Below are 24,809 nucleotides of genomic sequence, written 5' to 3'. Positions count from 1 at the left end.
GCGCAAAACCTCACAGACACCAGCCAACGCTTGGTTGGATGTCTCCACACAAATTGGGGTGAGGTCCGAGCCGTGGACATTTAAGTTTCTTTCTCTCTGTCCCGCTGACCACCCCCATTGCTGACTCGCCCTGTCCGCCAGAACAGCGCACGTTTTCAAACATGGCTGCCATTCTCAAAGTAAAAGCCGGCTCTCCTCCCGCGATTGTGGCCGCCACAGGAGTGGCGTGACCAATCGTGTCGCAACACCCCCCACTGGTCACGACCCTGACTTGTGTGTCTTAATATCACAAGTGTACATCTAAATACTTATTAAATATTATGAACATAGAATCTCTACCATCCTTTCAGGCAGCGAGTTCCAGACACCCCCCATCCGCTGGGTGAAAAGGAATTTTCTTACAGCCCCTCTAAACCTCCTGCCCCTTACTTTAAATCTATGTCCCCTGGTCATTGCTTCCTCCACCAAGGGGTTGTGTTACTTCCTGCCTAATCTATCTGTGCTATCATAATTTTATACAACACAATCTTGTCCCCGTCAGTCTCCTTTGCTCCAAGGCAAACAATCCAGGTCAATCCAATCTCCCATCACTACTAAAACGCTCCTGTACAGGCAACATTCTGGTAAATCTTCTCTGCACTCTTTCCAGTGCTATCACGTTACTCTTATAATGTGATAATAATAATCTTTATTGTCGCAGGTAGGCTTACATTAACACTGCAATGAAGTTACTGTGAAATGGCCGAGTTGCCACATTCTGGCGCCTGTTCACGTAGGGAGAATTCAGAATGCCCAAATTACCTAACAGCACATCTTTCGGGACTTGTGGGAGGAAACCGGAGCACCCGGAGGAAACCCACGCAGACACGGGGTGAACATGCAGGCTCTGCACAGACAGTGATCCAAGCCGGGAAACAAACCTGGGACCCTGGAGCTGTGAAGCATCAGTGCTACCCACTGTGCTGCCATAATGTGGATTCCAGAACTGCACACAATACTCTATCTGTGGCCCAACCTACATTTGATACAGTTGCAGCATAACCTCCCTGCTCTTAAACTCTATGCCTTGGCTAATAAAGGCAACTGATAAGGCTTATGCTACTGACTGCGTTTTAAATGATGTTATTATCTTTCTCGTTGGTTGCTTCATGGATTGATAGCCGGGGAGAAATGCAAAGAATAGCTGATGCAAAACCTTGTTGCCATGAGCACATGAATTCAGCTCGCCCCTTGAGGTCTACCTTCAGTTACTGTTCCAAGTGTCTTAAAGTGACTTTTTAATTGAGGTTTCATTCTAGCTCTGCTCCCCCTGCATCCCCAGGGCCTCTCACCAACTACATTCAAAGGGCATTACAGTAACTTTGCATTTTATTTCGGCCAACCGGCAATGAAACTAAAACAAATTTACTTCCTCAGCTAGTTCATCATTTGGTTTTCCATAACAATGCCAGTGCACGTTTAACGTACCATTCTGCGCTTTCTGTTTTCTCTTTACAGTTGCCATGGCGTCCAGCGAGCAAAATCCAGTGATTGTCATCGCCGTGGTTTCGGTGGCCGGCTTGATTGTTCTGGTGTCCATGGTCTTCGGATTTGTCATCTGGAGAAGGTAGATGCCCCTGAAACTGGGGCCTGTTTCTGTGCTGGCCACAAGGGGAGGGTGATAATGCGACTTGGCCTGGCACGAGAGAGATTGCACACTTCATTATCAGCTTAATACGTGCCTCCCAAAAAATCTATGGAAAGTGCTGTAAGAGCACTGCACCTTCCTTAACTCCCCACCTCAAGTGATAACTGATTTTTCTGCCCCACCTGCTGATCGAACCTCATGTCTTCATATTGGAGAATCAGCTGAATTGACCGTGCGACTATTTGAAATTGCTGGAGTCATTGTGCGTTAGGCACTCAGTCCTGAGGAGGATATTGTATAAACGTATTTGTGCAATGTTTAAGGCAATTCACCAGATTGAAATACTGAACACGTGGCAGGCAGATGACATGTCACATAACCAGCAATGAAATACTTGAAGCATATCATTGTGTTACCTTCAGTGAGTTGTTTAAAGAATCCTCCATTCCTTTCTCTCCCTGTCATAAAGTATAAAGATGGACATTGAAGTATTTTGCTAATTTGTCTGGTGTTGTAATTTAATGAATTTCAACTTTGGTTTGTTCAGAATCTAAATGAGCTATTACAAGTGAGCAATTTCAAACCGCTCAGCGACACAGCAAGGTGTCTCTCAAACAAAAACAGAAATTACTGGACAATCTCAGCAGGTCTGACAGCATCTGTGGAGAGAGCAGGGAGCTAAAGCTTTGAGTCTGGATGACGCTTTGACAAAGCTTTGACAAAGAGTCATCCAGATTCGAAACATTAGCTCCCTACTCTCCACAAATGCTGTCAAACCTGCTGCAATTGTCCCGCATTTTCTGTTTCCGTTTCAGATTCCAGCATCCGCAGTAATTCGGTTTTATCAAGGCATCTCTCAACTTAATAATAATAATAATAATAATAATAGCTTATTGTCACAAGTAGGCTTCAATGAAGTTACTGTGAAAAGCTCCTAGTCGCCACATTCCGGCGCCTGTTCGGGGAGGCCGGTGCGGGAATTGAACCCGCGCTGCTGGCATTGTTCTGCATTACAAGCCAGCTGTTTAGCCCACTGTGCTAAACCAGCCTCTTGTGGAAGCAGTTTGGGTCTTTCTGTCTGCAGGACTTGCTTGACTCTTGCAAGAATAGTGCTTTTGAAGAGCTGCAAAAGGCACGATGGGCTGAACAGCCTTCTTCTCTGCTATATCTCTTGCAGCTTTACACTAGACAGCTCAACACACCAAAACTGATAGGCGGGAGAGGACAGTGGAAGATGGTGATAGGCATCAGAAAAAACCTTTATATAATTCCAGTCGGATGAAAAGTCGTTAGAGAGGATGCAGAAAAGATTCACGAGAATGATTCCAGAGATGAGGATGTTCAGTTAAGTGGACAGATTGGGGAAGCTGGAACGGTTCCCGTACCAGCCTCCCCGGACAGGCGCCGGAATGTGGCGACTAGGGGCTTTTCACAGTAACTTCATTGAAGCCTACTCGTGACAATAAGCGATTTTCATTTTTTCATTTCATTCTCCTTGGAGAAGAGAAGGGCCTGGATTCTCTGGTCTCCCAGCCACGTTTCTCGGCCACGTTTGCTTGCAACAGCATTCTCTCCTCCTGCTGCTTGTCAATGGTATATCCCATTGAAGCCACCCCACGGCTCCGGGAAACCTACGCGTGAGGGGTGCACTGCCGGCGGGAATAGAGAATTCCAATGGCTGGAGAATTCTGCCCAAGTTTAAGAGGGATTTGTTGGAGCTGTTCAAAATCATGAGGTGTCTGGACACAGTAGATAGGGAGACACTATTCCTGCTGTCAGAAGGGTGGAGAACCAGAGGGCAACCAGATAAGGTGACCCGCAAATGAAGCAATAGTTACATGAAGAAAGGTGTTTTTACACAGCGAGTGGTTAAAATTTGGAATGCGTGGCCTGAGAGTGTAGTATAGGCAGATTCAACTGTGGCTGTCAAAAGAGAATTGTACAATTATCTGAAAACAAAAATGCACGGCTACAGAGAAAGCGTGGTGGGTGGTGGTGGAGTGAGACGAGGTGAGTTGCTCTTCAGATAGCAAATAAAAACAAGTTAGATGGAATGGCCTCTTTCTGTGCTGTAATCCTTCTCTGATTCAGTGTTTAGGCAAATCTGAGGAATTCTGAAGCCATGGGGAGAGAGGTGAGTTGTCGGACAGCAACAAATGCATCATTTATAATGTAAAGTTCAATGGAGTTGACCTGATAATGTTTTCTCCTGTGGGAGCCACTGATTGAGATCAAGTAAGGATTTCTTCTTCAGGGCTGCAGTGACACTTGACACAAAAGTGCTGCTCTGCAGACAAGTAGTGCCCCGAATCAGTGTACAGTTTGTGTTGAATAAGCTAAGCATTAGTCAGAGTGCAGCTTGGAGCTGGTGAGATTCGCTGCAACAAATACAGGGAGCAAAAGGGGAGAGGATTGCCCAGAGGTCCTGCTCTTGACTGCAAAGGGCCATCAGTGGATATGTGCATGGCAGATTGCCTCCCAATTATCCTTACCTAGATTGAGACATGAGTAATAATTACTTTGATGAAATAGCAGAAAATAACTGAAGTCTGTGAAAGCTGTAACCAGTGTAATGATACAGGGAGAATTGGCAAATTGTTATTCTACACCTATTGGACACAGGAATTAAAAATATAATTAAAAAATTTGCATATACCAAATAGGGGTGATTTGCCAAGAATGAGGAATACTGTGACAAGCTACAGGAAGACATTAAACTTCGGAGGATGGATATGTAATTGCAAAATAAATTTCAGTAGTATCATGGTGCATCTTGGTAGGAAGAGTCAGGAGGTCACTTATTCCCTGGAAAATAAGAGTTTGAACGGGATTGAGTTGCAAAGGTACATAGGGATACAGAGCGACAAATCATTAAAGTAGCAACACATGTTAATCAGAGCATTAAGAAGCAGACAAAGCACTGAGATTGATTTCTATAGTGACAACATTGGGAAACAGAAGTTAGTTTAAAATTTCATGGAAACTTGGTTAGACCTCACTAGGAGTACTTTGTACATACTTTGGGGATATTGTACAAATGATATAAAACACCGAAGAAAGATGCAAAAAGGATGATGAGAGGTTATGTCTCACCGGAAAAATTTAACAGAATGGGACTATTTTCTCAAGAAGAGAGAAAGCTGAGAGGTGACTTGATCGAGATCTTCTTGATTGTGAAAGGATTTGAAAGGGCAGAGGTAGAGAAAATGTCACCACTTGTCGGATGCCCAAAGCTTCGGGTTCATGTATATATTGTAAAATATCACCGATATAGTTATTAAGGACTTTGGGAGAAACTTCTTGACCTAGAGTTGTTAGAATGTGGAAATCCTCACCATGTGAAGCTGTTTAGGCAAATTGTAGGGATGCATTTGTGGAAGAGCTAGAGTAACACACACAGGGGAAAAGAATAGAAAGTTATGCCGTTAGGGTGCCATAACAAGCGATGGGAGGAGCTCATGTGGAGCACGAACACCGGCATTGACCATGTGGACTGAACAGTCTGTTTCTGTGCTGTACATTCCAAGTAGCTCTATGAAATCTGGTTCGAGCACTTTATAAGCACTGTGTTCAGTTCTTGGTACCACACCAGAGGAAAGGTATATTAGGCAGCGAGGTGTTGTGCACGGATCAGAATGACCACTTGTGTGAAAAGGGCCAAATTGTGTGGACATGTTGCCCAGCTTCTTTCTCTTTGAGTATCGGAGACTAAGGGATATTCTAATTGAGTACACAGGGTAGATAGAAAGAGACATTATTTATTTTAGTGGGGAAGTACAGAAAAATAGGGTAGAATCTTAAAATTTGAGCTTATAAGAAAGGGTACTGGAATTTGAAATTATCTCTCTCTCCGAAAATGTTCAATTAAAATTTTAAATGCTAAGAGCAATAGATTTTTTGGTCAGTAAGTGTACCGAGGGCTCTGGAATCAAGGTGAGTAAGTAGAGCTTGTATCTAGATCAGTCAAAATCTTATTGAATGGTGGAACTGGTTTGTGGGGCTGAATAGCCAACCCTGCTTCCTATGTGCCCAAACAAAGTATTGAAATGGCTGCAAGAAACACTTGTAAATTTTTTTTTGGAATTTCTTAAGTTGGTTGTAGTTGGTCTAAATATACATGACATGAACTTCGAATCCCATTTGTTTCAGACATTGCGGATACAGCAAGGCCAGTCAAGATGGAGACGAGGAGCTTTACTTCCATTGTAAGTACCACTCGAAGACTAATGAGATGTACAGGTTACATTTCGCAACACAACGCGACCATAATATTGTTTTAATAGTGCACCTCCTGGGTGGAATTGTCAGTGTCGTTGTCGATACAATTGCTCCTGTCTGAAGCACAGTTACTCTGGTGAGTTTGTATAAAGCGCACTGGAGATCGTAGAATTGACAACTTCATATTCCCATTAACCGTGCTTCCTGCACAGGCAGCACAAAGCAATCGTACATCTATAAGAACTAGATGCCTCAAGCAAGTCATACCGTGAATTATTCTGTTGAGCCTTCTATACTCGATCACTGCAGTCTTTAGAAATTTGGATGTTGTGTTTGCTGTAATTGAAAGTTTTCTTTCATTTTCTTAAACCAATTGACTTACAATAGCAAATCTCTAATTACAGTCTGTTTATGGGTGGCACAGTGGCGCAGTGGTGGTAGCACTGCTGCCTCAGGGTGCCGAGGACCTGGGTTCGATCCCGGCCCCAGGTCACTGTCTGTGTGGAGTTTGCACATTCTCCCCCTGTCTGCGTACGTCTCACACCCACAACCCAAAGATGTGCAGGGTAGGTGGTTTGGCCATGATAAATTGCTCCTTAATTGGAAAAAAAGATGAACTTGGTACTCTAAAAATTTTTTTTCAATGTTTATATCTTTTGTGTAACCATGGTTATTTGACTGCTGTTGTGAGGAATGGATGGTTGACTGATTCCTTGCTGAAAACAACTTCTGTTGGTGTTTCTTCCCCAATGACTTCTCTCTTGCTCGATGATATCAATCTTGATAAGATTGCAGAATTTGTGTAATGCCATGTGTCAAATGCATTTTGCATAGAATTGCATAAAAATCACAGCAGACAAAAATCCCATCTGGTCTGTGCCACTGTTATTGCTCCACACAAGCTCGCTTCCATCGTAGTTTATCTCGTGTTGTCAGTCTATGCTGCTTCTTTCTACTTTGTATGTTTGTCTTGATGCTACATACATGTATCAGTTCTATTTTCCTCAACTACTGCTGGTGGTTTCAAGTTCCACATTCGAACCACTCTCTGGGTAACAACGTTTCTCCTGAATTCTATATCGGATGCATTAGTGACTGTCCGATATTTATGGGCCTTCGTTTTGTCTCCCCACATAAGTGGAAACATCTTCTTTACTTCTATTCTGTCAAATATTGTCATAATCTTAAAAACCTGTATGGGTCATCCCCCCACCTTCTCTTTCCGAGAGCAAAGAGCCCCAGCCCCTGCTTTACGGCAACAGAGGGGGCCTACCATTGACTCACTGTCAACAGGGTTTCCCGTTGTTCAAAACCTCCACCGCCGGGGAACCCATGGCAGGGGTAGTCATTAGCAGTACTGGAAGATCCTGCCCAAATTAATTAAGAAAAAATTTAATTCCAATTAAGGGACAATTAAGCGTGGCCAATCCACCTACCCTGCACACCTTTGGGTTGTGGGGGTGAGGCTCACGCAGACACGGGGAGAATGTATAAACTCCACACAGACAGTGCCCCAGGGCTGGGATCAAATCTAGGCCCTCGATGCCGTGAGGCAGCAGTGCTACCCACTGCGCCACCATCCTCCCCACTTTCCTATAAATAAGCTTTCAGTTCTGCTAAATTTTCCTCATCATTTTATTTGTACCTTCTTCAATACATTTATATATTTCTTCAGAATATGAAGACTAAAACTGGCTACCAATACTGAGAGTATTGAGAATTCTGATTGATCACCTCCTCGCCAGGTTCCTGAGGAGTCCATGGGGATTGTTGGTGGTCAGTCAGCTTCGCTCCTGGAGGTCTAAGTTATGAACTTTGAAAGGCCCCCAAGAAGTTCCAAGTAAGAAACTAGATGACCCGTCTAAATCAATTCAGAATTCTGATGAAGCTCGACAACAATTTTTGAAATCCTGACTGAATGAATTCAATCACAGAGGACTCATTTCTAACAGCGACCATTTTCCTTTGTGCTGGGCATTGACTCCAGCCACTGGAAAGTTTTCCTCTTATTCCCATTGACTTCAATTTTGCTGGAACTCTTGGTGCCACACCGGTCAAGTGCTGCCTTGATATGAAAAGCAGTCACTCTCATATACTTTATCTTCTTGGATTCAACACTTATTGGTGGATGAAAGAGGTAGCAATTGTCTGGATTGGATTTCTTCTGTTTTCTTTGAACTCCATACCTGGGAAATTCTCCACATTGTCAGGTAGATGCTGGTGTTTTAACCATGTTGGAGCAACTTGGCTAGGGTATGGATAGTTCTGGAGCAGTCTTCAAAACTCCAGCCAGCCTGTTGTTTGGACCCTTGCCTTTGCTGCACCCAGCGCACTCATTCATTTCTTGATTTCATGTGGAGTGAATTAATTTGTCTGAAGACTGGGATCTATGCTGATGGGGACCTTAGGAAGAGTCCAAGAAGGATCATTCACTCAGCGCTTTGGGCTGATGATAGTGGCAAATTTGTCAGCTGTGTTGTTTGCACAGATGTGCTGTGCTCCACCAACAATGAGGTTGGGGATGTCTGTTGAGGAAGGGGTAGGTATTAGAGTAATTAAGTCAGTGAAGCAACTTTCATCTTCCATTCCCGCAGGTTGTCATTTTAAACTACTGTGTTTAACAGGAGTGTGACACACTCACTAAAAGGTAGCTGGAAATATAGGAACATCGGAAATAGAAGCAGGAGTAACCATTCAGCCTTTTGTGCCTGCACCAGCATGCAATCAGGTCATGGCTTACTTTTTACCTCAATGACATTTTCTCACACTATCACCATACCCCTTGATGTCTTTACTCTCTAAAAAAACTATCAATCTCAGCCTTGAACATAATCACGATGTGGAGATGTTGGTGTTGGACTGGGGTGGGCACAGTAAGAAGTCTTATAACACCAGGTTAAACTTCTTATTGCACACAATCAATGACTGAGCCTCAGCAGGCATAGAGAATTCCAAACACTTACCACCCTCTGAGTTATGAAATTATTTGTTACCTTAGTCCTAAATGGCCTACTAAATGGTCTTCTATTAAATATGCAGATTGGGCTCTGCTGATGTCATTGGGGGCCTGAGTGTAATTTTTACCCAAGGCCTGAGTGGGGAAGCCATTTTGGGCTCTCCATAAAATCAATGTAGCCGGGGAAAAGATTATGAAAAGTGAGTCATTTTAATTTTTGTTTGTGGCACCGAATGGTTCAGGCCTAGCAAAGAATCATTGTGTGTCTTTCGTTTCAGTTGTCCCTTCCCATGCCTACCCCCCAACATCACCAAGTTCCTACCTACCCAGGCCCAGATGTCTCTTCCAGCTTTCTTGTTGCCTGAAATACTGCTCCTCTCTCCAGTACCCCTGGTTCTGTTGCTGGTCTTGAATCTACCTGTTAGTTTAACCCTCTGTTGTACGTCTTGGCGTGACTCCAGCGCATCACCAACACCAAATCCCCTACCTATCAAAAGCAATGATGTGGAGATGCCAGCGTTGGACTGGTTTCTTTCAAATTGCTAGCTTTCGGAGCGCAGCTCCTTCCTCAGGTGAATCACCTGTTGGACTTTAACCTGGTGTTGTAAGACTTCTTACTCAGTGTCTCATTGGCAATGTGCTATGGTGCCTCCCCATTACTTTGTAGTCCATTTAGCTCCATTGTGCACTCTATACTGGTGTAAAAAACTGATTGTGGAACTAAGCGGCAGAAATCTTGTATATTACCAGGAATTGGTTTGATGTGAAGATCTCTCATGATTCAGATGTGTGCTGATATCAGCACTTCTGTTTGTTTTAATAAGACTAATTCTATGGGGGATTTTAGCTGACAGGTTAATCTCTCTAACTTTGAGTGCAAGCTCATACCCTGAGCACTTCCCAGCACTCTGAGCAGCAAAAGATAAGGATAATGAAGGAGAAGCAGCTTTCGAAGTCACTCGAGCTAAATGCAGCTTTTGAAAGAGCTGCTCTTTAGGGATTGGGAATACTGGAATAGAAATTTCAAGGAACGCATTCCTGACAACAACGAACTTACAATTATATAGTGCCATTAACATGCCAAAGCAGAGACCTAAGGAATTTATGCTGAGTCAACGAAGGAGATATTTTTTGTTTATTCATTCACAGGATATAAGTGTTGCTGGCTAGGCCAGAGTTTATTGCCCATCCTTAGTTGCCCATGAGAAGTTGGTGGTGAGCTGCCTTCTTTAACAGCCCATGTGGTGCAGGTACACTTATTCTGCTGTTAAGAAGGGAGTTTCAGGATTTTGACCCAGCGACAATGAATGAATGGTGATATTGTCCCAAGTCAATATGCAGGTGGACTGGGAAAATCAAGTTGGTAGTGGATCCCAAGAAAAGGAATTTGTGGAATATTTAAGAGACGGTTTTTTGAAGCAGCTTGTGACAGAGCCCACAAGGGAACAGGCAATTCTGGATTTGGTGATGTGTAATGAGGTAGACTTTAGTAGGGATCTTAAGGTGAAGGAACCCTTAGGGAACAGTGACCACAATATGTTAGAATTTGCCCTGCAGTTTGAGAAGGAGAAGCTGGAATCAGATGTAATAGTATTACAATTAAATAAGGATAACTAAAAGACATGTGGGAGGAGCTGGCCAGAGTTGATTGGAAAAGGAGCCTAGCAGGGAAGACAGTGGAACAGCAATGGCTGGAGATTTTGGGGGTTATTAGCAGGAATGTATCCCAAGGAGGAGGAAACATGCTAAGGGGAGGACAAGACATCCAAGGTTGACAAAGGAAGTCAAGGACTGCATAAAAGCAAAGGAAAAAGCATACAAAGTGGCAAGTATTAATGAGAAGCCAGAGGATTGGGAAGATTTTAAAAGCGAGCAGAGGACAACTAAAAAAGCAATAAGGGGAGAGAAGATGAAATATGAGTGAAAGCTAGCTAGTAATATGAAACAAGATAGGAAGAGTTTTTTGCAATATATAAAAGGTAAGAGAGAGGCAAAAATAGACATTGGACCACTGGAAAACGTGGCTGGAGAAGTAATAACAGGATACAAAGAAATGGCAGACAAACTGAATAGTTACTTTGCATCAGTCTTCACGGTGGAAGACGTCAGTGGAATGCCAGAGCTACAGGAGAATCGGGGGTAGAGGTGAGTGCAGTGGCCATCACTAAGGAGAAGGTTGTGGGGAAACTGAAAGGTATGAAGGTGGGTAAGTCACCTGGACCAGATGGACTACACATCCGAGATTCTAAAAGAGATAGCTGAGGAGATTGTGGAGGCATTGGTGATGGTCTTTCAGGAATCACTGGAGGCAGGAAGGGTCCCAGAGGACTGGAAAGTGATGAATGTAACACCACTGTTTAAGAAGGGAGGGAGGCAGAAGATGGGAAATTATAGGCCGGTTAGCCTGACTTCGGTCATTGGTAAAATTTTAGAGTTTGTTATTAAAGATGAAATTGGGCAGTACTTGGAAGTGCACGGTAAAATAGGACTGAGTCAGCACGGCTTTTGTCAAGGGGAGGTCATGTCTGACAAATCTGTTAGAGTTCTTTGAGGAGGTAGCAAGGAAGTTAGACAAGGAAGAACCAGTGAACGTGATGTTCATAGTTCATAGAATTTACAGTGCAGAAGGAGGCCATTCAGCCCATCGAGTCTGCACCTGCTCTTGGAAAGAGCCCCTACCCAAGGTCAACAACTCCACCCTATCCCCATAACCCAGTAACCCCACCCAACACTAAGGGCAATTTTGGACACTAAGGGCAATTTATCATGGCCAATCCACCTAACCTGCACATCTTTGGACTGTGGGAGGAAACCGGAGCACCCGGAGGAAACCCACACACACACGGGGAGGATGTGCAGACTCCGCACAGACAGTGACCCAAGCCGGAATCGAACCTAGGACCCTGGAGCTGTGAAGCGATTGTGCTATCCACAATGCTACCGTGCTGCCCTCATTTAAATTTTCAGAAGGACTTTGACAAGGTGCCGCATAGGAGATAATTAAATAAGTTAAGAGCCCATGGTGTTAAGTGTAAGATCCTGGCATGTATAGAGGATTAGCTGACTGGCAGAATGCAGAGAGTGGGGATAAAGGGGTCTTTTTCAGGATGGCAGCCAGTGACACAGGGGTCTGTGCTGGGACCACAACATTTCACATTGACATTAATGATCTGGAAGAAGGAACTGAAAGCACTGTTGCTAAGTTTGCAGATGATAAAAAGGTTTGTAGAGGGTCAGGTAGTATTGAGGAAGCAAGAGGGCTGCAGAAGGATTTGGACAGGCTAGGAGAGTGGGCAATGAAATACAATGTGGAAAAGTGTGAGGTTATGCACTTTGGAAGGAGGAATTTAGGCATAGGCTATTGTCTAAATGGGGAAATGCTTCGGAAATCAGAAGCACATAGGGACTTGGGAGTCCTTGTTCACAATTGTCTTAAGGCTAACGTGCAGGTTCAGTCAGCAGTTAGGAAGGAAAATGCAATGTTAGCATTCATGTCAAGAGGGCTGGAATACAAGACCAGGGATGTACTTCTGAGGCTGTATAAGCCTCTGGTCAGATCCCATTTGGAATATTGTGAGCAGCTTTGGGCCCTGTATCTAAGGAAATATATGCTGGCCTGGGAAAGGGTCCAGAGGAGATTCACAAGAATGATCCCTGGAATGAAGAGCTTGTTATATGAGGAACGGTTGAGGGCTCTGGGTCTGTACTCGTTGGAGTTTAGAAGGATGAGGGGGGATCTTATTGAAACTTAAAGGATACTGTGAGGCCTGGAAAGAGTGGACGTGGAGAGGATGTTTCCACTTGTTGGAAAAACTAAAACTGGAGGACATAATCTCAGGTGGAAGGGGCGATCCTTTAAAACAGAGATGAGGAGGAGTTTCTTCAGCCAGAGGGTGGCGAATCTGTGGAACTCTTTCCCGCAGAAGGCTGTGGAGGCCAAATCACTGAGTGTCTTTAAGACAGAGATAGATATTCTTGATTAATAAGGGGATTATGGGGAGAAGACAGAAGAATGGGGATGAGAAAAGTATCAGCCATGATTGAATGATGGAACAGATTCGATGGGCCGAGTGGCCAAATATTGCTCCTATGTCTTATGTTCTTATAGAACAAAGAAGTTGGAGCTTGAGATGTTTCAGAATATGAGTAATTTGTAATATATAGATCTAAGTTTTGAAAAGTATCCAGTAAATTAGTAGAATTGCTTTAGGAATCTGTTGCCATCTCTGCCATGATTTATTTTTTAAATATTTGTCATGTTACATGTGTTAAATATTTGTCATAGTATTGGGTCTTGCAAGGGGCTGAGTTGTTATCCTGGGCGATGTTTCTGTCAGGATGTCACTTTACTTTCACCCTCCTGGTATTGTGAAGAATGTGCTGGAATATGGCATTGTTGGGATTTCTTCTCTTTTTGAGTGGATTAAAATGGATTTAGCAGGAAGGCTTTGGGAAAAGCTCAGTTAGTAGGTGAGGGTAGTGGCTAAATTGTTGATTTAATTCAAAGTCCATTTTTCCAGCACAAAATACTGGGGATGCTCAACATCTGAAATAAAAACAGTAAACGCTCAGCAGGTCTGGCAGCATCTCTGGAGAGTGAGAAAACAGTTAACCTTTCAGGTCATGGCCTTTCATCAGAACTGGAAAACATTAGAGATGTGACAGGTAACCTGAAAGACCAGTTGCTGCCTCATTCCCTCTCTTCATGCTCTCACTCTCTCTCTCTCTCGGTCTCTCTTGCTTGCTCTCGTGCACTCTCGCTCTCTATTGCTCGCTCTCATGCACTCTTGCTCCCTCTCTCTTTCTCTCCCTCGCTCTCTCTCCCACTCTCATGCACTCTCTCTCTCCCTCGTTGTCTCTCACCCACTCTCATGCACTCTCTCCCTCGTTCTCTCTCACCCACTCTCGTGCGCTCTCCTTTTCCCTCTCTTGCTCACTCTCATGCACTCTCTCCCTCTCTCTTTCTCTCTCTCACCCACTCTCATGCACACTCGCTCTCTCCCTTGCTTGATCTTGCTCTCCCCTGGTCACAGATGCTTTCAGAGTCAGTGAGTATTTCCTGCTTTTTCTGTATTTAATTCAATTTCCTTGTCATCTTTTGGTGTGGAATCCTGTGGATGAAAATAAATACCATCATGTGAAATCTTGTCGCAACTAAAAATTACCCAGAATAACAGATTTATGAAAGTGCCATTAGGTATTTTGTCCTTTCAATAAAATAAATTATTGTACACGACATGTCCTTTCTCAGGTAAATTCTAAAGAAACAGTATCTTCTCAGTGATGGATCTGAGTGAAGCTTTCCTCTTTGTACAATGTGTAATGATATAGAAAACATATTTCTAAAGTATATCGTTCTGTGTGGTAGCGTGGCCCCGTTAAGGGACGGCTCCACGAACCATGTGATCAATTCGGGGCCAATCGTGCAGGAGTGTGTGAACCCCAGCCATAAGGAATCTGCACGGGACCCTGGGAGCAGGACCCTGGACAGATGAACAAGAGGGCCCAAGTGTTGAGGCCTGTTGTATAGTTGATGAACGATCAATTGCACAAAGACTCAGATTGGTACAACTGTGGCTTTATTGCAGTCAGATGCGTGGCCTCCTGCTGCAGCTGGCGAAATGGCAGATCAATGGAGGACACGCATATTTATACAGCTCCTACTGGGCGGAGCCAGCTGGCAGGGGCTACCAGCGAACCTGTAGTACAGGTTCTACCTTACATCCCCTAATACAGGTGTACAGTGGTTCACCACAATGGTGTTCTGTGCATGTTATTTGAATGTCTTTGCCTTTCGTCAATGAACCCTTTGTTAACTATTGGAATATTCCAGTCAGTTTTAAGCCACCACTTTCTGCTACACAAAAAGTGCAAATGTTTTGGATTTCTGTGGCTGGTGACAGCCACCATTCCCTCCTCCCCTTCCCTCACTCCCTTCCTGCAGTGTATAACAGGGATTCAGGTGTGCAGTGTCTCTGATCTCCTGAAGATTTCATCATTGTCGCTAGTGCAGAAACTGACATGTAAAATGCACAGCAAAAATCATCCATACTACTTGCTGAAGGAATGTTGTCCCTCTGAGTTAGTATGGACCAAAGGGCAAAAGGACCAGAATATATTAAAGTTCATCTGTGACCTCTGTTCAAAGGCAGATGGTTTGATTCCTTTTCCATTAGTGAAAGGGAACTCAGTATTTGCAGTGCATGTTCAACATCACTGAACTGTATGAAGTCTTACAACACCAGGTTAAAGTCTAACAGGTTTGTTTGGAATCACTAGCTTTCGCTGCGCTCCAAAAGCTAGTGTTTCCAAACAAACCTGTTGAACTTCAACCTGGTGCTGTCAGACTTCTTACTGTGCCCATCCTAGTCCAACGCCGGCATCTCCACAGCATAGCTATCACAGAACAGGAAGAGTGTTGTAAAGGTTTAGTGCATTGCTGTATCCAAACATTGCTTTGTGGAGAGTGGGACATGGGATTCGCCCTCTGATCTGCCTCCAAATCTCAACGTGATAACCTACACGAGGATCACTAGGGATCACTCATTGATTGATCTCCCTGTGGGGTTCGTTGAGTATGAGTTACTATGGTAACAGACTGTGGCCTGTCCAGCTAGGACTCCTTATCGAGCCTTTTAAATATGGTCCCAGACCCGGACTTGGAGTTCCTGTTAGTTCCAGGTTGGGACACTAGTGTTGTATACCACTAGTTTTGCTTTTGAGTTAAAATAAATTTAGTTTAACCTTTATCTTCGCCCTGGATTACTGCACCCAATCTCCCAATTCTAGGTCCGCCAAGTGGTGACCTGATGCGAACAAGAGTCCTGACATTTCACAGTGCATAACTCTTCTAATGGGAGATATTTTCTAACTAATCTTTCCTTACACTGATAATGCCAACTTTATTTATGATGTGGTTACATGGAACCTCCATGGGAACCGAGCACAATTTAACCAAAAGATTTTTAAGTCTGGTAACAGGCGGGAACTCGCTACCACACTTACCACGCTGGGCCCAGCGAGGCTGTTACCGCTATCAAACATTAATTGGACCACTTTAAGAGGCCCCATGGGCTGGGCTTCACGCTGCAAATGATGGTCCCGCTGGCTGATTCAATGGGACCCACCTCGGCAGCCCTCTGCTAATAAGAGAGAGCAGCACTTGGCCTGCTCCTGAACAGTCAACCGTACTCAGCTCGCAGCCATGCCACCGAGGGACCAGCTCCATGATTCGGGGATGCCGACCTGGGCAGATTGTTGGACACAGTTGAGGTCAGACGAGATGCCCTGTTCCCCCGGGGGTCTCGGAGGGTCAGCCAATGGCAACCATTTCTGCCTGGGAGCAAGTGGCAGCAGCCATCAGCTCAGGGAGCGTCACCAGCAAGACCTGCACCCAGTACTGTGAGAAGATGGACAACCACTACCGGTCTGCATGGATGGGTTGCCACCAGACCTCCGACAACCAACCCCCCACCCCCACCCCGCCTCACCGAGAATGTGGCTGGCAACGTCCCGTGCCCCGGTCCACCCATGTCCAGCAATTCCGCCCACGTCACTCCCACCCCATACTCCCTATCCCCTTCTACCCATCCCCCCCCCCCCCATATTCTCCATGTCACACAACCCCCTCCTCCCGCCGTCCCCAAACTGCTGCTCCTCTCCTCCTCCCTCGGACCAGGTTTACCTGGAGTTGATGCGGCCGAGGCATTCAGAGGGGATGTCAGCGACACTCCAGCAGGTCCAGAGCCGATTGGAGAAGTCCCAGAGGCTATGGACACAGGAAATGGTGCTGGCAATGCATGGCACTGAGGCCAACACTCGGGTGGCGACTACAGTAGAGAACCTGGTGCACAACATCGACAACGTGAGTGGAGGTGTCCAAGGCATAGCTCAGTTGGTGACAGCCATAACTGAGGGCCTCGACAGCATGTCCCAGTCGCTGGGGAATGTGACCAGTACCAGGTGGGCCTTGATGAGGTGCTAAGGACCATCTCTCATTCTCAGGTGGGCACCATTGACGCCCTCCAGAGCACGTCCTGGTCACTGGGGGTGGTCTCCCAGTCTCATACGGGCATAGCTGAGGAGCTGTAGAGCTTGTCCCAGTCACAGGTGGGCATTTCCAGCGGCCACCAGCTCCTCCCTGACGCACACTCCTGACATCGGCGCATCTCGGAATCAACACCCAGAACAGGATGGCACCAGGGACATTCACCAGGGTCATTAAAGGCCACAGGACGCAGTAGCAGCAGACTGTCTCCACCTCTGATGTGCATCTGGGGACGCACCTAGGTGCAGAGGTAGAGCATGAAAGGTTAAGCACATTGAGGATCACTGAGAAGGCACCAGGGGGAGGGGAACAGAGAGTAAGAGGGTGAGGGTATGTTGAGGGATGGGGAAATTGGTTGGGAGAGTGCAGCGGCACATCAGGTGATTTGGACAGTTGGGAACCCGTGTGCATAGCATTAAAAAAAGTAGATCTTGATCAATATCACACCTCTGCACTTTCTTTCTGAGCACCATCCCCTGCCCCAGCTCCGCGGACATGGAGGTCCTAGCTGCCTCTTGGCCCACCATCCCGCCCAACCCCTGGCACACTATGTGCATGTGATGGGTGTGAGTGAGCACTCAGCAGACTGGCAGGGGGCAACCTATGGAATAGATTGAGGAGCACCAGTGCCCAGCTCTCAGCGGGTTACCATCACCCCCCTAACCTCGACAGTGACATGCTGGTAGTGCTGACACACTTCCATCACCCTGGAGTGAGGGTGGGAAGGGGGGCAATGGGGATGTGGTGCAATGGGGATGTGGGGAGGGGAGGGTGAATGCTAAGGGATGGGGAGGGGGTTTGAGGGGTGAGTGACAGACGTGGCCACCTCCGATGTGAAGAGGGCGAGCATAAGGGCCTCCATGGCCCTCCGAGTTTACCAAACCCTCCTCCCTGCCGCTTGTCCTCCATCCACTAGCTGGTGCTGCAGGTCCTCCCTGGGCTCATTCTCCAGTCCCTCCCGGTCCAGAGCGTCCTTGTCCTCCTCTCAGAGGTAGCCATGTGTTCCTCCTCCTCCACCCCCATCACGTCGCTCCACTGCTGTGCCAGATGACTACAAAGCAGGCAACAGTCTGGGGGTTGTACTGCAGTGCACCACCAAAGTGCCTGATGGGCAGCCGGGTCCTGAGGGTGTGGGATGGAGCCCTGTACATGGGAAACCGCCTTGTGTCTCTGTCGACACTGCTGCCTCTGTCTTCTCCGGTGTCTGGCCGCCTGGCCTGCCAACAGCACCACGAGGGCAGCTTCTGCGGGGTCCAAGAAATCGGCCATTGCGTGTAATATCTCGTAATTGGGGGAGGGTATGAGACTGTCAACCAGCTGTGTCTTCCACCTTGGGACTCTCCATTCCCCCCCTTCCCACAATCACCTGCCATCCAACACACCCTGCCCACGCACCCCCTGCAGTCCCTGCAGCAGCCTTTCATCAGCTTCACACTTTTTAAAATGTGCTCAAATCTGCACCTGCCTGACCAGTTACTGGGTAGGCCATTAGATCATGGGAGGCTGTTAGATAGGGGTTCTCTTTTGTTAATTGTATTGGTATTGGATTTAAGTGATGATTTTGGTTTCTCTCCACACTATGGCAGGATCCAGATTTCGTCAATGGGAGCGGGCTGTTTAGATCACAAACAGATCGGCACCTGGCGCAGTTCTCGATTTTGGCCTCTCCCACAGTAGTCGTGCTTTTGCTTAAGTGCAACACAGCCATTAAATTATGCCCACCATAAAGTTTTAAGGAGTGTTGGGGCCCCTGCTGGTCAAGCTAGGGAGAGAGGGGTACTCCCCCCGATGATGTCAAAAGCCTCGATTTCTCTCATCCTGGAGCGGGATAAGGACCCGGAACAATGTGGGTCGTATAGGCCAATCTCCCTTCTAAATGCCGATGCCAAACTATTGGCCAAGATCTTGGCCTCAAGAATAGAAGACTGTGTGCCAGGATTGATAGGGGATGACCAGGCCGGGTTTGTGAAGGGGAGGCATTTAGCGGCGAACATGAGAAGGCTGTAAAATGTGATTATGTTGCCATCCGAGGGACGAGAGGTGGAGGTGGTGATCGGCATGGATGTGGAGAAGGTCTTTGATCGAGTGGGAGTGGGAGTATTTGTGGGAAGTCCTGGGGGGGTTTGGGTTTGGGCAGGGTTTTGTGGACTGGGTCAGGTTGCTGTACCAGGCACCAGTGGCGGGCGTGTGGACGAACCGAATGAGCAAGGATTGTTTTAGGCTGCACCGGGGGACGAGACAGGGATGTCCACTCTCCCCACTCTTGTTTGCCTTGGCCATAGTGCCATTGCCGATGGCGTTGAGAGCGTCGAAGGACTGGCAGGTGATAGTACAGGGGGGAGGGCGGTGTAGAATAGGTTCTCGCTATATGCGGACAACCTGCTTTTTTTGTATATTTCTGACCTGCTGTGGGGGAGATTGGAGAGATCATGGGGATCCTAGGGAAGTTCGGTCGGTTCTAGGGGTACAAATTGAATATGGGCAAAATCAAGGTCTTTGTGATTCAAGCAAGGGGACAAGAGAGGAGATTGTGGGAGATGTTGAAGGTGATGGGAGGGGGCTTTCGGTATTTGGGTATCCAGGTGGCGCGGGAGTGGGAGCAGCTACAGAAGCTGAATTTGGCTCAGTTAGTGGAGCAGATGAAGGGGGACTTCAAAAGGTGGGATATGCTCCCGTTGTTACTGACGGGAGGGTGAAGACGGTAAAGATGACGGTTCACCTGAGGGTTTTGTTCGTATTTCAGTGCTGCCTATTTTTATCCCTAAGGCTTTCTTTAAGAGAGTGAATGCGGTGATCTCTGGGTTTGTGTGGGTGGGTAAAACCCCGCGGGTAAAGAAGGCGCTGCAGGATTGGGGTCGAGGGGAGGGGGGTTGGCCCTCCTGAATTTTAGAAACTACTACTGGGCGGTGAACGTAGCAATGGTCAGGAAGTGGGCAGTGGTGGATTGGTCGGTGTGGGAGGGGGTGAAGGCGGCTTCATGAGGGGCACAAGTTTAGGGGGAATTTGCCATTCTCGCCAGCTCTGTACTCCACAAGCCCGGTTGTAGTAGTTGCCTTGAGGGTGTGGGGGCAGTTGCAGAAGCATATGGGAGTATCAGTGTGGACACCAATTTGTGGCAACCACCAGTTTGCACCGCGGGTGCTAGGTGGGGGTTTCGGAGGTGGCAGCTGGGATCGAGCAGTTAGGGGACCTGTTTATCGATGGGGGCTTTCCGTGTTTGGAGGATCTGGAAGAGGAGTTTGAGCTGTCCGGTGGAAATGGGTTCCGCTACCTGCAAGCACCTGCCGCCCCAGGGGATACAGGACAAGTGATGAGACCATCAATTCACGCGACACGTGGTTTGAAGCGAACAGTGGTTTTAATCGTCTTACAACAGAGCCTGCCTGTGACGGGATGAACTCTAGATGAACTGTCAGGCAGGCTCACAACAGCAACCTTTATACTTCCGGTTAGGGGGAGGAGCCATGGGCGGAGCCATGGGCGGAGCCAAGGGTGGAGCCCAGTACAAGCTCCTCATCTCCCCCTATGGGTAGAGCCTCGCAACTACACATGATCTAGTACAAGGTACAGGCTCAACACATGTTGTACAATACAGTGTGGATTATTAGTGTTTATAATTCACCGCAATAAGGTAATGTCAAAAATGGGAGTGGGGAAGGGGAAGGTCTCGGAAGTTTATAAAGAGCTCATGGAATGGGAGAGGACCCTGATAAGGGAGGTGAAGCGAAAGTGGGAAGAAGAATTGGGCCTGGAATTAGAGGTGGAGTTATGGGAGGAAGCCCTGAGTAGAGTCACCATGTCCTCATCCAATGCCAGGCTTAGCCTGGTACAATTTAAGGTGGTCTACAGGGCCCATATGACTGTGGCCCTTATGAGCAGATTCTTTGAAGGAGGAGAGGTGTGGACGGTGTGTGGGAGGGCTCGTCAATCATGTCCACATGTTATGGGCATGTCTGAGGCTTAGGGGATTTTGGCAGAGATTTGCCGATGTCATGTCAAAAGTATTGAAGGTACGAGTGGTTCCCATTCCAGAGGTGGCGATTTTCGGTGTGTTGGAAGACCCGGGAGACTATGGGGGTGTGAGAGGCTGATGTTTTGGCCTTTGCCTCCCTGGTAGCTCAGAGACAGATCTTATTGACGTGGAGGAACTGGGATCTCCTGAAATCAGTGGTATGGGTTAGTGACATGGCCGGATTTCTCAGGCTTGAACAGATCAAGTTCGCCCCGAGGTGATCGATGCTAGGGTTCGCCCGGAGGTGACAGCCGTTTATCGACTTCTTTGGGGAAAATTAAGCTGTCAGCAGAAAGTGGGGGGTGGGGGGGATAAAGGGAAAGATGGAGGCATGGGGGGCTGGTTGAGGTGTGAAACAGTTAGTGGGAAAGGGGGATTTGGGGAATTGTGTATGTAGCCATGTTGGCTGGGTTTGGTTGGGTGATATTTGCTTTGTAGTTTTTTCCTCTTGAAAAGTGTTAAAATTATATATGCCTTCATAAAATATATATTTTTTAGATTGCACCCACCATGAGTAGGAGTGCCAATCCTGATCTGTAAGCAGAGAGGCTTAGCTGTAGAAATGTGGAGTTGGGGTGTAGGACCCCTGCTGGATTTCCGCAATGCAGCTGGATGTTATAGTCTCAGCCCTGTGGAAAGCTGTTTGACTGCGGAAATGCTGCCAATGTTGCTCCTGTTGCTGCCTGTATCGTCAGCAGGAATAGATAGTGGGAATGCTTAGGCTTAGTGGTATTGTCACTGGACTAGTATTCCAGAGACCCAGGGTAATACACTGGAGACCTGGGTTCAAATCCCACCAAGGCAGATGATGAAATTTGAATTCAATGAAAATCTGGAATATGACCTCCAAACCATAGCAGACTGTCATAAAATTCATCTGGTTCTCTGATGCCCTTCAGAATCCTATAATCCCCACAGTGCAAAAGGAAGCCATTCGGCCCGTCATGTCTGCACAAACACTGTAACCCCAACTTAAGGGGCAATTTTTCATGGCCAATCCACTTAACCTGCACATCTTTGGACTGTGGGAGGAAACCAGAGCACCCGTTAGGAAACCATGCAGACAATGGAAGAAGACCATAAGACCACAAAACATAGGAGCAGAATTCAGCCTTTCGGCCCATTGAGTCTGCATTGAATCATGGCTGTAATGTTTACAATCCCCATTCTCCTGCCTTCTCCCCACTGATCCTCTTATTAATCAAACATCTATCCATCCCTGTCTTAAAGACACTGTGATTTGGCCTCCATAGCATTCTGCGGCAATACGTTCCACGGATTCACCACCTGAAGAAATTGTTCCTCATCTCAGGCTGTGCCCTTGGGTTCTACTGTCTCCTACTAGTGGAAATATCCTCTCCACGTTTACTCCATCTCAGCCTCTCGGTATTCTATAAGTTTCAATGAGATCCCCCAACATTCTTCGAAACTCCATTGAGTACAGACTCAGAATCCTCAACCACTCCTCATGTGACAAGTCCTTCATTCTGGGGATCATTCTTGTGAACCTCCTCTGGACACTCTCCAAGGCCAGCAGAAGGCAGCATGGTAGCACAGTGGGTAGCATTGTTGTCTCACAGCACCAGGGACATGGGTTTGATTCACGGCTTAGGTCACTGTCCATCCGGATTCTTGCATGTTCTTCCCGTGTATGTGTGGGTTTCCCCCGGGTGCCGTTTCCTCCCACAATCCAAAGATGTGCAGGTTAGGTGGATTGCCCATGCTAAAATTGCCCTTAGGGTTGCTGGGTTACTGGGATAGGGTGGAGGTGTGGGCTTAAGTAGAGTGCCCTTTCCAAGGGCCAGTGCAGATTTGATGGGCCGATTGGCCTCCTTCTGCACTGTAAATTCTATGATCATTCCTTAGATATCGGGCCCAAAACTGCTCAGAATATTTCACATGGGGTCTGACCAGAGCCTCAACAACACACCCCAGCTCTTGTATTCTCGTCCTCTTGACATGACTGCTAACATTGCATTTGTCTTTCTAAATGCCAACTGAACCTGCATGATAACCTTAAAAGAATCTTGAACTAGGACTCCTAAGTCCCTTTGTGCTTTTGATTTCCAAAGCCTTTTCCCATTTAGAAAATAGTCTATGCCTCCATTCCTCCTTCCAAAGTGCATAACCTCACACTTTTCAACATTGTATTTCATCTGCTACTTCTTTGCCCACTCTTCCTAGTGTGTCCAAATCCTTCTGCAGCTCTCCTGCTTCCTCAGTACTACCTGTTCCTCTACAGATCTTTGTATCATCTGCAAACTTAGCAACAGTGCCTTCAGGTCCTCCTTCCAGACAGAATGTATATCGTGAATAGCTGCGGTCCCAACACTGACCCCTGCAGAGTATCACTAGTCACCCTCTCCAACCCTGAAAAGGACCCCTTTATCCCCACTCTCTTTCTGCCAGTCAGCCAATCGTCTATCCAAACCATTACCTTGCCCTTAACACCATGGGCTCTTATCTATTTTAGCAGCCTCCTATACAGTATCTTGTCAAAGGCCTTCGAAAATCCAAATAGATCACGTTCATTGGCTCTCCTTTGTCTAACTTCCTCATTACCTCCTCAAAGAATTCTAACAGATTTGTCAGGCATGACCTCCCCTTGACAAAGCCATGCTGACTCAGTCCTATTTTAGCATGCACTTCTATGAACTCCACAATCTCATCTTTAATAATGGACTCTAAAATCTTCCCAACTGAAGTCAGACTAACTTCCTGTCTTCTGCCTCCCTCCCTTCTTAAACAGGGGTGTTACTTCAACCATTTTCCAGTCCTCTGGGACCCTCCCTGCCTCAAGTGATTTCTGAAAGGTCACCACCAATGTCTCCACAATCTCCTCAGCTATCTCCTTTATCTCCAGGTGTAGTCCTGCTGGTCCAGCTGATTTGTCCATCTTTAGACCTGTCAGCTTCCCCAGCACCTTCTCCTTAGTGATGGCCACTTCACTCACCTCTGCCCCCGACTCTCTTGAAGTTCTGGTATTCCACTGTGAAGACTGATGCAAAGTACCTATTCAGTTCCTCTGTCATTTTTTTGTTCTCTATTGCTACTTCTCCAACCTCATTTTCCAGTGGTCCGATGTCCATTCTTGCCTCTATTACTTTTTATCAAAAAAACCTCTTGCAATCTTCTTTTATATTACTAGCTAGCTAAACTCATATTTCATCTTCTCCCCCCTTATTTCAGTTGTCCTCTGCCTGCTTTTAAAGGCTTCCCAATCCTCTGGCTTTCCACTAATCTTCACCACATTGTTTGCTTTTTCCTTTGCTGTTATACTGTCCTTGACTTCTCTTGTCAGCCATGGTTGCCTTGCCCTCCTCCTTGGGATGAATTTCTGTTGTGCCTCCTGAATAAGCCCCAAAAACTCCTGTTCAATTGTCTTCCCTGATGGGCTCCCCATCCAATCAACTGTGGCCAGTTCCTCCCTCATGTCTTTGTAGTTACCGTTATTTAACTGGAAAACCGTTACATCTGATTACAGCTTCTCCCTCTCAAACTGCAGGGTAAATTCTATCATATTGTGGTCACTGCCCTTTAAGGATTCCTTCACCTTAAGTTCCCTAATCTAGTCTGCCTCCTTACACATCACCAAATCCAGAATTGCCTGTTCCCTCGTGGAGTCTACCACAAACTTCTCCAAAAAAATACCTTAGACATTCCACAAATTCCTTTTGTTGGAATTCACTACCAACCTAATTTTCCCAGTCCTCCTGCATATTGAAGACCCCCATGATTATTGTAATATTGCCTTTCTTAAATGCCTTTTCTACCTCCTGACTTATTTTCTGCTCCACATCCTGACTAATGCTGAGGGGCCTATACATAATTCCCGGATTTTTCCTTCGCGATTGTGCAAAGTCCACACAGTCATCCAAGTTGGGGAAAGCAGTGCTAGCCACTGTGCAACCCACTGTGTCATCTCCTGTGCTGACCTGGACTGGCCCAC

General features: G+C 46.5%; 1 protein-coding gene across 3 annotated transcripts in view; it reads left to right on the top strand.

The window, feature by feature from the left end:
* LOC119968642 (ephrin type-A receptor 7-like) overlaps positions 1-24,809 on the top strand; it is a 768,833-nt gene that overhangs the window by 657,451 nt on the left and 86,573 nt on the right. For all 3 annotated transcript variants that reach the window (XM_038801273.1, XM_038801267.1, XM_038801278.1), the window contains 2 exons: positions 1,498-1,606; positions 5,777-5,832. In XM_038801273.1, coding sequence (XP_038657201.1) covers positions 1,498-1,606; positions 5,777-5,832 — 165 coding nt within the window. The remainder of the gene's footprint in view (positions 1-1,497; positions 1,607-5,776; positions 5,833-24,809) is intronic.

This window comes from Scyliorhinus canicula, chromosome 1 (assembly GCF_902713615.1).
Source record: "Scyliorhinus canicula chromosome 1, sScyCan1.1, whole genome shotgun sequence".
In the NCBI taxonomy this organism is placed as follows: Eukaryota; Metazoa; Chordata; class Chondrichthyes; order Carcharhiniformes; family Scyliorhinidae; genus Scyliorhinus; species Scyliorhinus canicula.
This window is presented reverse-complemented; position numbering and strand designations above follow the sequence as displayed.